General features: G+C 31.8%; 1 protein-coding gene across 1 annotated transcript in view; it reads left to right on the forward strand.

Moving 5' to 3' along the window:
• Positions 1-13,738, forward strand: part of LOC113514693 (receptor-type guanylate cyclase gcy-1) — an 89,776-nt gene that overhangs the window by 11,964 nt on the left and 64,074 nt on the right. The window contains exon 2 of the mRNA XM_052897464.1: positions 13,319-13,506. Coding sequence (XP_052753424.1) covers positions 13,319-13,506 — 188 coding nt within the window. The remainder of the gene's footprint in view (positions 1-13,318; positions 13,507-13,738) is intronic.

The following is a 13,738-nucleotide window of genomic DNA, read 5'->3' on the forward strand; positions in this document are numbered from 1 at the left end:
GGGTTTCCTGCATAACATGATACATAAAGTATCCTATGTTTTATGTAAGGATGTAACTTACTCATGTACAAAATTTTATTAAAATCAATTCAGCCATTTAAGCGTGAAACTTTCACATATATTATTCAGTAAAATTTTTACTAAATTATAAAATTCGTCCCAATAAATAAAAAATTAGTCATAATATTTTGTACTGCGAAAAATACTGATTTCAATGAAAATAAAATTAATATAGGATTAAAAAAGCGTATATCCATTAGAAAAATAACTGTTAAAATTGATGCTAAAAATATCATATATCATATAAAAATATCATATAATTATGATGTTTTCTATGAAAAAAATATATCCATTTTATGCATTTACTGAAACTTATAATACTTACTAATATTATAAATGTAAAGTGAGTTTTTTTTTTGGTTGTTTGTTACCTTATAGCGCTTTCAGCTTAACCAATCACTATAAAATTTGATATACACGTACTATATGGAATATGGAGAAGGATATAGGTTACTTTTTACACCAATACGTAAACATATCCCGGTAGCACGGACGAAATCACAAGTAAAAGCTAGTTTAAATATAATATCCCTTATTTTATCTTCGTCAAGCATAATAATATTTGAAAAAAACATGGTTGAAAATTTTGAAACCTATAAATCAAACTAAAATTTCACTAGCAGATTCGCTAATATATATTTGCATTCGGTTTTCTGTAAACAAATAAGATCGCTGACGACGATATTATAGATGATGTAAAAATTTAGGTGAAGCGTAAGCGAAATTAAAGAGAGTTGTGAAATTAATACGACATTTTATTTTTATTTATTTATTCTTTATTGCACAATAAAACTTTGTACAAATGGCGAGCTTAATGCCATATGACATTCTCTACCAGCTAACCGTTAGGTAAAAACAGAAAGCGTATGAAAGGTAGATGTGGTGTAAAATATGTGACAATTATAGCAACATACTGAAATAATTATACATAATAATACACAAGAAATACACATATAATACATAAATACTACTTATAATATATATAGTTATACTAATATATATGAAATATATATGTGTATATATAGATACATACATACATAAACATTATGAGATATAGTAAGTATTGAATAACCTGTAACTAGAGCTGGTTTTGTTGACTCAACAAGTAATTAAAAAGTCTTCTTTTAAAAATATGCTTATGGTGCTCTGCGTAGGTCTATAGGGATTTTATTTCAGAGGCCAATAGACATTTTACAGAATATTTATTTATTTATTTCATACCATTATTATATCAGCCTTCAAATGTCCACTGCCGAACATAAACCTTCCCCTTGGGAGGTTTAGCTAGTAGTTGCCATGCTTTGCAGGCGGATTGATAACCGCAGTTAGGCTTCATAAATGTATATTATATATTATGTCGGACATTTTTTTTTTGTACAACTTAAAATAGCAAACATGCTACGGCCCACCTGATGGAAAGTGGTAACCGTCGCCTATAGACTTGAGCAGTACCATGGACATAACAGAGTATACTGTTTCGCCCATGATACCCCCCCCCCCATGCGTTGCCATTCCTGAGGACTCTGGTATTATTTCTCCGTACCCAGTAAATTCACGCCATATCCCACCATTCAAACCGAAACAGCCATGCAAATACAACTGCTTTACGGTTGCAACACGAATGGGACAAAGGTACTAAAGCAATCGACTTTTGTACAAAGTCTCCCTCTGGTAATGTAAAACTTCTACATTAAATTGAATGCGTTGTATTTTTGAAAGTCTAACTTTAAATATGGTACTTTTTTTATTTTAATACGTTATCTATAAATGTTTATCTACTTCCAAAATCGACGTGTACGAAGTTGCAGACAGAAGCTAGATTTGAAATAATTTCTTGCTAATAATTTCTTGGGTGAATACCACGCACCCAAGAAATTATTGATTAATATACCAATTATTATTATTAATAATTTTATTATTGATAATTATACCAAGTGGTAGAATTACCACTGTCCGTGCATCTCGTTCATTTTTACCTCTTACATTTGGGCTGTGGAATGAGCTCCCTTTTTCAGTTTTCCACTTACAATGTAATATGAAGCTTTTCAAAAAACGTGTCAGAAAATCGTTAACATTATTAAATTAGTTCGGCTCCAATCTAGCATTATTCATTAAAAAAAATCATATATGATGGCAAAGTGTTGGTCACCCCACTGTCAATTTATGAAAAGAGAGGAATTCATGCGCCATTTTCAAGTATTCGTAAATTAAATATTGATCTTATTCAATCTATATTAGCTGAACCCAAATCATTAGTTTTTGTACATCTCTGTAAATTATTGATACCTATTTATTTCTCTTTTCGTGAAAAAAGTAAATAAAATCTTACCTGAGAAATTAGTTTAGAGTATGATAGGGCTATTATACTTGAAGAAAGTTAAAGCCCTTAACAATTAAAAAAATAATAATTAAAAAGCCAACAACGCACAAGCAACTCTTCTCATGTTCCAGGTGTTCTTGGGTGACAGTAGCCGCTATTCTTCAAGTGATCCCTCTGCACTATTGACTCTCTACCAATTAAAAAAATCTATAATTAATCCCATGTTTTTAAATATAAAAAAATTTGTTTCACGAAAAAGCCGACTTCCATTTTAAAGATATAGCGTGACATACGCATAAAATCGTCCCCAGCGACTCGTACTCTCGACACATCTCGTTTATCCCCGCGTGGTGCTCGCGTGCACTGTTTATACTTGCTTGAGATTATACCGATTCAAGCGTTCCAGCGCATGATAAATCTACATCTGTACGCCTGACTGCGACCGTGTATACATCGATTACAGAAGCGTAGCTTTAACTTTGTATATAGCCTGAGATAAATAAAAAAAATCGACCCGATCTAGGAAATTTTGAAACTAATTAAACAAATAATTGCAAAACTAAAAAAAGATTCGCATTATAAAAATAATTTAATTAATTATATATAAAAAAATTAATTTTATAATTTTAATGTTTTCATATTTTATTTATTTATTCTTTATTGCACAATAAAACTTTGTACGAATGGCGAGCTTAATGTCATATGGCATTCTCTGCCAGGTAACCATATTAATGTATTTTATTTTATTCTTTATCATATTGGCAGTTAGTGTTATATTATTGATGTTTATTTATTATTGATCTAAGGCAGAGGCAGCTCGCTGCCCACTCTAGACGCCAGTCTCCCACCACTCAATAGGATGTTTGACTAACAAACAAATTTTACTCATGAAGACATGGAAGATACTCAGGAATACGTACAAGTCCAGCTCAAAGGACCAAATTTTGTATTCAACTCAACTTCCATGCATGAATTCATGGCCAATGTTACAGACACCACATAATTTGATTCGTTCTCCATAAATTACATTAATATATAATAATTGTTAATTATACTAAAAAAAAAAGCGTGATATTTTTATAACCTTAATGAAATAATAAAAAAATTGTGTCCCATAAAAAAAACGACTTCAATTGTGATAAAAACAGTTATTATGATATAAAAACAACTGCTAAACCGATTTTAATAAAAAATTTATGGTACTAATCTATAAGTATATCCTTTCAGATAAAAAATAATATTCCAAATTGGTTTAGAACTAACGTAGTTATGAGGTAACAAACATAAAAAAAAATCAACCGAATTGAGAACTTTCTTCTTCATAAAGTCGGTTGAAAAGTAAATTTTGTTGGAGTTTCCAAAAACAACAACCCCTTAAAACGTGACAAAATTAACATTGAGTGGTTTATTATCTTAAAATTAATTGATTGAAAACAATATAATGCACCCATAAACGAGCTGTTCCTTAAAGCGTTAAATATAAGCTATAGCCGTCTTACCACAAAAAAATAAACTTGTGATAAACCGGAGTTCAATTCTTGTTTAGATGACTTACTACAAAACTGTCTCAGACACACATTAGTCTGTTTATGCTTAAACAAAAGACAGACGTTTTCAAAAATAAATATGTTTAAAGTAATGAGATTTATTACAATAATCTACAGATTGTGGTAAATCAAATTACAAATAAATTTTATAACAACAATTAAACCATATTTATCACTTAAACAGAGTTTTGTTAAATATTGTTTAGATAGACAGTGCTCTAAATATTTTTTGTAGTTACGGTATTACTTCAAAAATAACTTAAATCATTACTAATTATACGATTTTTAAAACAGTTATCAAAATCAATTCAAAATTAACAAGGATCCTGGGTAACATACCAACATAAAGAAATACAAGCAAATTGAGATTTTCCAACTTTCTAAAGCCTTTTTAAAACTTAATTCCGCGTGAGTGAAAGCCTGTATACAGCTTTCCGTGTATTAAACCAGAAATAATATATTTCTTCTCAACTAAACTCACAATTTTTATTCACGGCTCAAAGAGCTTCCGTCTCCACTAAAGGGGGTGAAATTAACCTCTTAATACACGTTATGCTCATATATAAAAGCCCGTATTATGGCTTTTACCCGCAACTTCGTCCGCGTGACCGGGATATGTTTACTGACCGGGATAAAGATAATCTATATCCTTCTCCACCCCATATGTGTATGTGTATACTAAATTTTGTAACGATTGGTTAAGTTATTACAGCTCTAAGATTTGTTCCACAAAAAGAACCGACATTATTTGTTGCAAAATCAGTTATTCTCATTTAAATACTAAATTACTGAACCAAATTTGATAAAATTTCTATAAAACCTATTTGTAAGTATATCATGTCAGATAAAAAAATATATATGATATAAAGAAAGTAGAAAATGTGCGCGTGCGTGTGTGTGTGTGTGTGTGTGTGTGTGCGTGTGTGTGTATCCGTGTGCGTGTTCGTGTACGTGTGCATGTGCGTGTACGTGTGCAACATTTGCATGTGCGTGTGCGTGTGCGTGTGCGTGTGCGTGTGCGTGTGCGTGTGCGTGTGCGTGTCCGTGTGCGTGTACGTGTGCGTGTGTATATAGATTTATTACAAAATGAATTATTTATAGCCCCAATCTATCTATTGATAAATAATAAAACATTCAATGCACAACGAATATTACATGCCTTAATTATAATTTTACATGTGAGAGTTTGTGGATTTACTAAGTTAATTGGAAATTATTAGTTATATAGTGGTTGGGAACGTAATATTATGTAATTGTACTGGCCATTCGCCAGTTTTGTTATGTTACAAATACTTTTATTTTATTGTTCGCCGTTTTAACAATTTACGGCTAGTAATTTTGTACTTATATAATAATAAAGGCCTTCGCAAACGGTGAAATGGTTGTCCGCAGACATAATTTCCCGTTATGTAAGCCTTGTGTATATAGTAATTGATCAGAAGCCTTGTACCTACATTTTTAATACAAATATAAAATTATCTTGTACATAAACATATTAAAAGATTAATTGTTGAATTTCTGACGAATTCTTCTCAACAAATAACAACATTCCGAACCCAGCAGTAGAGTCATAAAAAATTACGATTTAAAAGAGCTTGTAAACAAGTCTATTTGAATAGAGACAATTTCTATTTATTTCTGTTCTGTTCTCAGTGATCTAGAAATTCTTTCAACATTTTTTTTTTAAACGTAAATATTAAAGTTGTTAAAATATTTACTAATTTTTAATATCCCTTCTACAGTGCAAGTAGGAGTATATTTAACCCAAAAAAACAGATATGGGTTCCAATCCCATCGGTTATTGCTGGAAGACTGCCTCCCTTCCTCCTCCTCTGTAACCCCTCTGCTTACGCCTCGCTAGATATGTCATATATATTGCTGACATTTATCCATGTCGTGTATGAGTTGTCAAGCTGTATATCGCGTGGCTGTGTTCCGGTTTGAAGGATATGAATATGGCAGTGGAATTACAGGGGAAATGAGGCATAACATAGGAAAATGCACGGTGCTGTTCATGTCTATAGACGATGGTTGCCGTTTACTATTAGATGGGTCGTCGTTTTTGAGCGAATAAAATGCCACAGGCCCCTGGCCGTAGGGGACCCTGAGTTCGAGTGGCCGTGAGTACAAAAAAAGTTTAGTATTTATATCATAATTTTGTAAAAAAAAATCTAAATAAATCAAGAACATACTACAAACTATGTAAATAAATTATCAAGATTTCAACAAACAATTTTTAAGTAAAACCAAAAATATAAACACTTATTTTAACAGTGTTGGTAAATATACATATTTACTTACAGATATTACTAATATAACACCTACTCGTAAATGTGAAAGTGAGTTTATTTGTTACCTTATAGCTTAATTCACTATAAAATTTGATATATACGTACTATGTAAGGTAGAAAAGCATGTATATATTTTTAATACAATCAGAAAATAAATCCCAGTCACAAGGACGAAGTCCAAATACTCGTAAAACCTTGTATTATATATACATATACATATAAAAGAAACTACAAGAGCTTTTTTTAGACAATTTTTAATTAAAATTTTATGAAATTAAAACATTCACTAACAAAAGGTTTCGCGAAATTAACACTGTAACAAGAAACAACGGGCTCCAAAAGAGTGAAACCGCGGCAAATAATTAGTATCCCATCGGCGTCTTTGAAGCAGTTCGTTGAACCTACGAACAAAATATATTTTGTAACTAAAACAAACTTCGGCGAGATTGTTTGAACTATACGGAAATTATAAATTGGAAAATGTTGTAGACTTAACGTTGACTTTAAATAATTAAGTTGCTTGGTACTTGTGTCTGTCCATTATCGTTTAAAATATTATAAAAAAAATCCATTTGGTAAAGATAACTCTGATATAGCGTAGAAGGTGTGGTAAGGTTATTTTTAACCTACTTCAAAAAAGAGGTTCTCATTTTTTATGTTCATTACTTCAAAACTCCGTCAGTTATAAACCGATTTGGAAAATCTTTTTTTTTTTATCTGAAAGACTTTACTTACGAATTAGTTTCATAAAAGTTTTATCCAAATCTCTTCAATAGTTTAGTTTTTAAATCAAAATAACTGGTTTTATCCAGTTGAAGTTGGTTTTTTTTTGTGAGTTGATACGTAGGTTTTCCTGAAATCGCGTCGTGTTACGGTTTCAATAGTGTATTTAAAATATACTCGTACGTTAACAATGCGGAAATTTAAAATTTATAAAAGCGTACATAATTTAAAAGGTTCCTCAGATACAGGCTCGACCTATATGGGGACCATAGGTAAGAAATTCTGTAAATTAAATATAATATATATTAAAAAAAATTGTGACTAGATGATGTCTTGTTACAATTGGATACATTGGAGATATTAAAAAAAAATTATATGAAGAGTTTTAATAAATGAGTTAAGTAATAGAAATTAACCTAATATTTTTTTAATTAGTCTGTATACTTGTTCCGGCATTTCTCAAAAATTACTGCATCTTTTTTGATACGGTTTTCATAATAGCATTCCTTAAGATCTTAAAAAAAAACTAAAGTATATTTAATTTTGTTACGTCTTTTAGAAAAGGACTATTTCATCGACTTTCCTGCTTCTAAAATCTCTGCATACAAAGTAACGGGTAAAAAGCTAGTTTACGGAATATTTATAAGGAACCCGAGGGAACTAGTTGGTATGCAGGATAAATTCAATATATACAGTTAGTGGCAAATTTGTCGGTCGCGTATTGAAGATCCGGTCTTTTTATTTTTTTTATTTCTTACTAACTTTTTGCCCGCACACTTCGTACGCGTAGATTTCAGAAGTAAACTAATAAAATAAATCATTTCCAAAAGATTTATGAAGATGAAACACTGCTATAAAAACAGGAGCATAACTATGTAAATTGGATCCAATTTAAAGTAATATTATTTGCGTGATACTGGAACAAATATACAGATTTTTTTACAACACAGGGGGCAAACGAGCATGCGGCTCACCTGATGGTAAGTGACTACCGCCGTCCATGATCACCCACAACACCAACGGCATTGCAGGTGTGCTGCCGGCCTTTTAAAAAGGAATATACTCTTTTCTTGAAGGTTATGTTGTCGTATCGGTTCGGCAATACTGTTGCTGGAAGTTGATTCAAAGAATGGTTGTGCGTGGAAGAAAGTGCCTTGAAAAATACGGACAAATAAATTTTCTAAAAGTTATTGTATTGTTGACCCCTTGTATTATTTTTTTTTTTTTAAATATTATTTAGTACAGACATTTAGTTACAATTTTATTATATCTATAATATTTGTTTACTTTCTTCGTTTACAATGTTATATTCGTATGATCACATTTAGCTTTCCATCATAAGCCCTAACATAAATAACTAAACTGATAAACACTTATCGATTGCTTGGGTACCTCTGTCCCATTCGTATTTCAACCGTAAAACACTGGTATGTGCATGGCTGTGTTTCGGTTTGAAGGGTGGGATATGGCATGAATTTACTGGGTACGAAGGAATAACACCTGAGTCCTCAGGAATGGCAACCCACGGAGGGTATCATGGGTGAAACAGTATACTCTGTTATATCCATGTTACTGCTCATGTCTATAGGCGACGATTATCACTTTCCATCAGGTGAGTCGTCAGCTTGTTTGCCATTCTAAGTTGTATAAAAAAAACACACAAACATAAATATTTCAAAAACCACCATTTTCTGTTCAGTGTTACACACACATTGTAGTATCAGCTATATAACTGTCCACTGCTGAACATAGCCACCCCCATAAGAGGGGTTTTGCCAGTAGTTGTTCCTCTTGGCAAGCGGATTGGCAAGCGCAGTTTGACTTTTGGTGATATTTTAAGAGGCACTCTGCTGTTCATCCCTCCACCATAAGCTCCCTTGGTTGTCTCTTACGACACCTACGGGAAAGGAAGGAATTAGAAAACTATTCTATGCCTGAACCTACATGGCTACATCATGCATATAAATATAACCATAATTATAACCATTTTTAATATATTACGTATACCTACATTTTTTACTTTGATACAATTTTACTCGTATTACATACTAGCTACACGCCCCGGCTTCGTGCGGTTGTAGGTACTAATGAAGAAAAAGTCACCAAACCTTTCAATTCTGTCAATATTTTTGAAGATCTTTGTACTACCTTATATCTTATATTAGAGATTTATCAAACATTTTCTTTTATACAAACCTTGTCTTGACAATTACAAACACAACGCAAAATAATTGGGGGAAAGGGAATTGTCAGTACTGAGGTCTGACAACCTCATTTCTAGCAATATTCTCTATCAGATCAACCTCCATATGGTTCCCCCTGGAAACCATCGTGTTAAATTTAATTATATTATATTGAATTCATCACGATGGGCTAACTGACCTGAGAGCCAACCATGAAATGTTTTCCGAAATTTCGGAGCCAAACGAAACAGAAATTTGATGTTAAAATTACATAATACATGCCGTTTGGAAATATTAAAAATGTTAAAATATTGTTTCTTTTGACTTTTATGATAAGATGTATGACGAATGAAATGTTAAACTCCATTTATTGGTCCGATTTTGGTATAAACGAAAACACGAAATTGAGTCCAAAATTTCAGAATTTCATTTCATGGTAGACCCGCTGCTTTCAACTCCGCACTCATCGGTGCCCCGCCAACGTATACTGATAGCGCAGGCGGGGTTACCATACCACTATCATTCATTTAATAACACAGAAGAATTAGTCAAATAAGTGCTACCGTTATGAAGTAGTATGATGCATTTACATACATTCTGCAAATGATTTTTATTATTTTCATTAATCAAAAAATCTAAAAACGACAAAAGTTTAATAATTTATGTTGACATTTTTTCAAACGAAAATTACGTTACTATGCTTTCAAAGTAATTAAACGTCAAAGATTTTTTTTTTTATTTCTAATTTCTTGCCTTAATCAGATTTTTTGCTTAATATCTAATGTTAAGACAATCTATCATTGAAACTGATCCATCATATTCAGACTTTTATTACTAAGTTTAATTAAACTTACTCTTTACTTTTAAATATAATATTTGACTATGTTCTTGTCTCGTTTAGTGTAACGACCCCGTTTTTATTACTCGTTTATATATATTTTTTATTTATAATTGTCATCTTTCATACAAATTTTATCAAAATCGGATTAGTAGTTTAGTTTGTAAATTGAAATGACTGGTTTTATCACATGTGGAGTCAGTTTTTTTTTTTGTGGAACACAGTCTTTAGTTACTTCTCTTTACTTTTTAATATAGTATCTGACTATGTTATTACCTTGTTTAGTGTAACGATGTAATATATTTTTTTTTATAATTGTCATCTTTCAAAATCCTTTTTTTTTATCGTATTATCCATTCGATAAAAAAAGGTTTTAAAGGAAAAGAACTTACAAGTTGTTCTCATAGAAATTTTATCAAAATCGGATTAGACTTTAGTTTGTAGATTGAAATAACTAGTTTTATCATATTTGAAATCGGTTTGTTTTTGTAGTCATACTATCTTTAGTTATATTACTACTCCTTACTTTTAAATGTAGTATCTGACTATGTTATTATTTCGTTCAGTGTAACGACCCCGTTTGTACTACTAGGTTGTTAACATTTTGTTGTTATCTAATGTAACTATCATGTTGCCCAACTTAATCGCATTTCTCGTTTTCTCTTCAACAGGCTATAAAAATAAGTAGATTCTTAATTCGTTTGTATTTTTTTTTTTCTTTATTATACACACCAGTTATAAGAATATGACAGAGGTAATCAAATGTACAAAGGCGAACTTAGCCCTGATAGAGTTTTCTTCCAGCAAACCCAAAGTGGAAAGGAGCATCAATATCAGCGGATACAGCAGTGTACAATATTGTAACAATTTTTAAACAAACTAGACAAAATTAAATTATTTATTTATATTCGTTACCTCATAACTCCGTGAATTATAAACCTATTTGAAAAATTCTTTCTTTGTCTGAAAGGATATATTGATATACTCACAGATTGGTGCCATAGAAATTTTATCAAAATCGGATCAGTCGTTTAGTTTTTACATTGAAATAATTGGTTTTGTCACATTTGAAGTCAGATTTTTCTGTAAAAACAATTTAATATTTACAATATACAATATTTACTTACGAAATAAAACATGTGACACAAATTAACTTAGTTAATAAATTTGACTTTATAAAAGTGACAAATGTTGAGAAAAATTTGAAAAAAAAATACAATCGTTAATGATAATGACAGACTGTAAGATGCTTTTTTTTTATACTACTGAGGTAGCAAACAAGCATACGGCCCACCTGATGGTAAGCGGTTACCGTAGCCTATGAAATATACTTAGTAGATATATCAAAAATATTGTATTTCAACAAACAATTTATTTCTCCATAGAAAGTATGTAGAAACAACATTCGCTACATACGAACCCAACAATTGCAATGACAATTGGGGAAATAACAAAAAAATCAAATGAACTGAGAATTACCTTCGTTCAGAAATCACTTCGAGGAAACGCGGGTAGCGTTTTCCTTATACATATGTATGTACATATATATATTCCTCAATTTTTTCCATGCATAATGACACTAGAGTAAAAAAATTTTCACCCTTCAATTTTATATTTTTATATTATTTTATATTTATATTATACCTAACTTACCCCTACAATTAGTAACCCTAATACTAGCCGCCATTAATAATAATAATAATAGTCCGCCATTGTATACTAAATCATTTACTAGTATTTAATCTGAGTTATGTACAATAAAGATTTTTACAATACAATACAATACTAGCAATAAACCCAATCAGGTCGACCTCCTCGCGGATCCCCCTGAAAACCATCGTGATTGGGGAGAAGGGATTGTCAGTTATGAAGACTGACAATCCCATTGCTAGTAATATACCCAACCAGGTCGACCTTCTCGCGGTTCCCCCTGGAAACTATCATGGTTAATTCCTGATGAATTCATCAGGATGGGCTAACTGGCTTGTTTTCATTCTCATCTATCACCTTTCACTGGTGCTCCGCCAGCATATCCCGTTAGCGCAGACCAGGTTACCATACCATTTTCACCCATCAAAAAAAAACCATCGTGATTGATTCATTAGTGAATTTGTCACAATAGGCTAACTGACCTGCTTCATCTTCACTTATCAGTTCTCACTGGTATCCCACCCATATATGCCGATAGCGCAGGCGAGGTTTGAATGGTTTCATTATCATCCATTAAAAAAAACTTACCCCTACGTCTTTCTTTTTTTTTTTTATTATTAATCACAGTAAATGATAATTTTCAAATACTAAGAATATTATGTACCTGCGATTTCGTCCATATGACCGAAATATGTTTATTGACCGAGACAAAAGTAACCTATAATCCTTCTCCATCCCATATAATATATGTGTACCAAATTTCATAGTAATTGGTTAAGCCACAAGCGCTATAAGACAACAAACAAACTCACTTTCACATTTTTAATATAAATAAGGAAGTAAGGATAGTAAGAATTATATTTAATTATATTTCGGATTGAATGGTGGGATATGGCGTGAATTTACAGGGTACAGAGGAATAACACGCGAGTCCTCAAGAATGGCAACGCATGGGGGGGTATCATGGGCGAAACAGTATACTCTGTTATGTCCATGGTACTGCTTATGTCTATAGGCGACAGTTACCACTTTCTATCAGGTGGGCAGTCAGCTTGTTTGCCATTCTAATTTGTATAAAAAAAAAGGTGATATAGAAATTTATATCACCAGAGGGAGTCACAGTCATACTAGTAATAGTAATAGGTACTACTTCGAGAGAAATGTTTTAAAACCGAGTAAATATTACCTTAAGTCCCGTGAGGATCATTTCAAATAACTACTCGTAGATATGTGACATTGAACAAACTAGTACTATGTTACTAGTATAAGAAAAATGATAATTGGTCGATATCTGTATAAAGGAGATATTAAAAAAAATAGGTAAAAGTTTTAATAATAATAATCATATTTATTTATTCAGACAACATAAGGCCTATTTTGTTAGTTATAAATTTACCTAACCTGTTTTGTTTGCGGTGTTTACGCATTTAAAAGATGCATATATTGTAAAATAAAATAAATATAGAAGTTATAAAGGAATCTCTTATAACTATTTATCACACAAAATTGTATGAAAAAGTTGACCCGTTTCTCTTGAAGCATTTATATGGAGACACTCTATCTATATAATCTGAGATCATAACTTACCATATAAAATATTTTGTATACTGATTCAAGCGTGGAAAGTCGTGGGTAATAGCTAGTTTATAATATCAGTAGGATTACAACTTTTTGGGTAAACAAACTCATAAGAGTTATTCTTGCAGCTTCACCAAAAGAGACCAAGAGTGACGGGTGCGGCAGGTTCCGGAGGTGGTGCAAGAGTCGTCGTTGCCAACTGTGGCGGCTGCTGCTTCTCCCGTTCATACCGATCCTGGCGCTAATCGTCCAGACTACTTTATCCTTGAGGAGCAGCCTCACAAATGGAAGGGAAGTAGCTGATGTTGAGGAACAGGTGAGAGAAAATCAACAAGAGAATATATTTAGAATCTTCTAGAATATTACTGACCTGCTTTTGCACGAGACTTCGTTTATGTGAATTTAGAAAGCTTTTTATATTATTTAGAATGACTATAGATATACTGTATCGCTCAAAATACTTCTCATGCATTCCTGAGTAGTTCATGCATCCCATAAGGAGTTATACCTCTGTACATTGTAATTTCATTACTTCATCCCACCCTTCA

This window comes from Galleria mellonella, unplaced genomic scaffold (assembly GCF_026898425.1).
Source record: "Galleria mellonella isolate WM207_F2 unplaced genomic scaffold, CSIRO_AGI_GalMel_v1 utg36, whole genome shotgun sequence".
NCBI classification, from domain to species: Eukaryota; Metazoa; Arthropoda; class Insecta; order Lepidoptera; family Pyralidae; genus Galleria; species Galleria mellonella.